The sequence below is a fragment of the Monoraphidium neglectum genome (assembly GCF_000611645.1).
Source record: "Monoraphidium neglectum strain SAG 48.87 unplaced genomic scaffold scaffold06478, whole genome shotgun sequence".
Taxonomy (NCBI): domain Eukaryota; kingdom Viridiplantae; phylum Chlorophyta; class Chlorophyceae; order Sphaeropleales; family Selenastraceae; genus Monoraphidium; species Monoraphidium neglectum.
The window spans coordinates 1-2,205 of record NW_014007164.1 but is presented as its reverse complement, the minus strand read 5'-3'; the positions used below and the strand labels follow the sequence as shown (position 1 = coordinate 2,205).

The following is a 2,205-nucleotide window of genomic DNA, read 5'->3' as shown; positions in this document are numbered from 1 at the left end:
TGCGTGGGTTGATGTGGGTCTACTTCCTGGGTTCTAGGGCGAGGGCGTGGGTTTGAGGGGGCCGGTGCGGTGTGGATCGGTTAGGCTCTGAGTTGGGGGTTACAAGCAGCAGCCACATTAGGACTGGATTGTGTCACTGTTGTGGGTGTTGGCAGGGCGGCTTGATGTGAAGTGATTCGGGTCATATGAGTGGGTCAGACAGGGGCCAACGAGCGATCCAGTCGTTGCAAGAGGTCGTGGGCGTCGACAGGCGACCAGCGCCGGCAGCGGGGGGCCAGGCGAGGCGAATGCGGCTGCGGCTGCGCGGGCGGGACCGGCTACCGGGGGGCCGGTGCTCCATGCTGACCTGGCGCAGCGCGAGGGGCGGCAGCTGCTGCACGGCCACGATGCCTAGGGTGGGGTGCACCGCGACCGACGACACCGACGGCGCCAGCACGCGGCCTGCGCGGGCGGGCGCAAGGGGGGGCGCGGCAGGCGGGGGCCGGCTCGGGTCTCACAACAGTCGGCACAAGTGTTGTGTTGGAATGGGAGGATATCACGAATGTCGACTGCACAGGTGCAGGGTATATCCTCCCTCGTCCCCACTTGCAAGACTCCGGTGAGCAGCCCCAAACAGAACGTCGGCAGCACCCACCCAGCAGGAAGTTTTTGCTGCCATCGTCCGCAACAGCCGCCGCCATGGGCGCCCACAGGTCCTGCCACGACGCCGCACTGCCGCCGCCGGCGGCACCGCCTGCGGCGCCAGCCTGGGGGGGGCGGGACGTGGCCGGCGCCGCCGCCGCTCCGCCGTCGGGTGCAGCGGCGAGGGTAGGCATCTCGACTGGGACGGCCGCCAGCACGATGCGGCCTGGACAACCAGGCAATGTTAAGAGAGGCGGGTTGACTTGTCTCAGCTTGAGACCAAATCAAGAATTTATTGAGGGTGCTGTTAGGCTGCGCCGCCCGCCGGCTGGTGGGGTGGTTGCGGAGGCGCCGGTTGCATGGCGCTTCTGCGACCGACGCCGGCTGCAGGCAATTTGCGAAGAGATCGCGCGTCCGTTTCTCGGGCGGCACGCAGGGAAGCGGGCAGCGCGGCGCGTCGGAAAGGGCGCCCCGAGGCCGCCGCTGCCGCCGCCGCCGCGCACCTTCCCGTGACGCGCCCGCCGCCGCGGCGGTCGCATCGGCGCCCGTGGGGCCGGCCGCCGCGCCCGCAGGCGTCCCGGATGCGCTCATGGAGTACATCTGCCATCCCAGGGCGCCGACCTCCCCATCAGGCAACAGGGTGAACGCCAGCAGGGTGTTGGAGTCCTGTTTAGGCGGGAAGGTTGTTTTTTGTTGCGCCCGGGCGGCAGGCAGGGCGGAGAGCGGGGCCGCGCGCCGCGGGCTCGGGCCAGCCGACTGCCAGGGGCGGCATGGACGCGGCTGCAGTGGGGAGCACGGACGGGGAGCGTCCTGGTCGCCGGCCGCACGCGCCCGGCGGGGGCGGGCCCGCTTCGCGGGTGGGCGGGCGCAGCGCCCTCGCACTTGGGGCGCGGGCGCACCCTGTGCACGCCCATGCCGACGACCGCGCGCCCGCCCGGCGCGCGCGCGCGCAGCAGCAGCCGCGGCTCGTCGCGCCCGGCCAGCTCGAACGCCATGATGCCGCCGTTCTGGGTGCCGTAGAGCAGCAGCGCGGCGCCCGGGATGAAGGGGTGCTTGTGGCCCTCAAGCAGGCACGCGGCCAGGGACACGCGGCCCGCCAGAGAGTCAACTGCAGGCGTGGGGGCGCGTCCCGCGGGGGACGAAGAAGGGGGGTGCGGCGAGGCTTAAGCACCGCTGCCTGTGCTGAGATGTTGCACAAATAGGGCCATGCTGTCAGAGGATACAGAACGCGGCGCACCAGCACGGCCGACCCCTCGCCCCTGCCGTTGCAGGCCTATCCTGCCCGCCGCCGGCGCCGCCCCGCCCACCCGGCAGCGTGAACGTCGGCACGAGCCCGCCCTGCCCCAGCGCGTAGCCCCTCAGCGCGCCGTCCCCGAACAGCGCCACCAGCTGCTGCTCCCGCGGGTGCGCCGCCAGGCCTATGACCGGCTTCTTCAAGTCGAGCCGCAGCTTGACGCCCCACTTGAGCTTCTCGGCCTGCTTGCGGCCCTCCATTCCTGGGACCACCATGCGGATCGAGTCCTTGCCGTGGCGTGTGAAGAAGACGACAGGGCGGGAGCCCTGGGCGGCGGCCCGGGGGAGGGG

The 2,205-nt window shown here is 71.5% G+C and overlaps 1 protein-coding gene across 1 annotated transcript; it reads right to left on the bottom strand.

The window, feature by feature from the left end:
• Window positions 1–133: 133 nt before the first annotated feature.
• On the bottom strand, window positions 134–2,115 carry MNEG_16533 (hypothetical protein; the record flags this gene model as incomplete). Its single annotated transcript, XM_014034997.1, has 6 exons — window positions 134–136; window positions 347–441; window positions 635–847; window positions 1,125–1,287; window positions 1,521–1,729; window positions 1,929–2,115. The coding sequence occupies 6 exons, from the start codon at window positions 2,113–2,115 to the stop codon at window positions 134–136; spliced, it is 870 nt and encodes a 289-aa protein (XP_013890451.1).
• Between the last annotated feature and the right edge of the window lie 90 nt (window positions 2,116–2,205).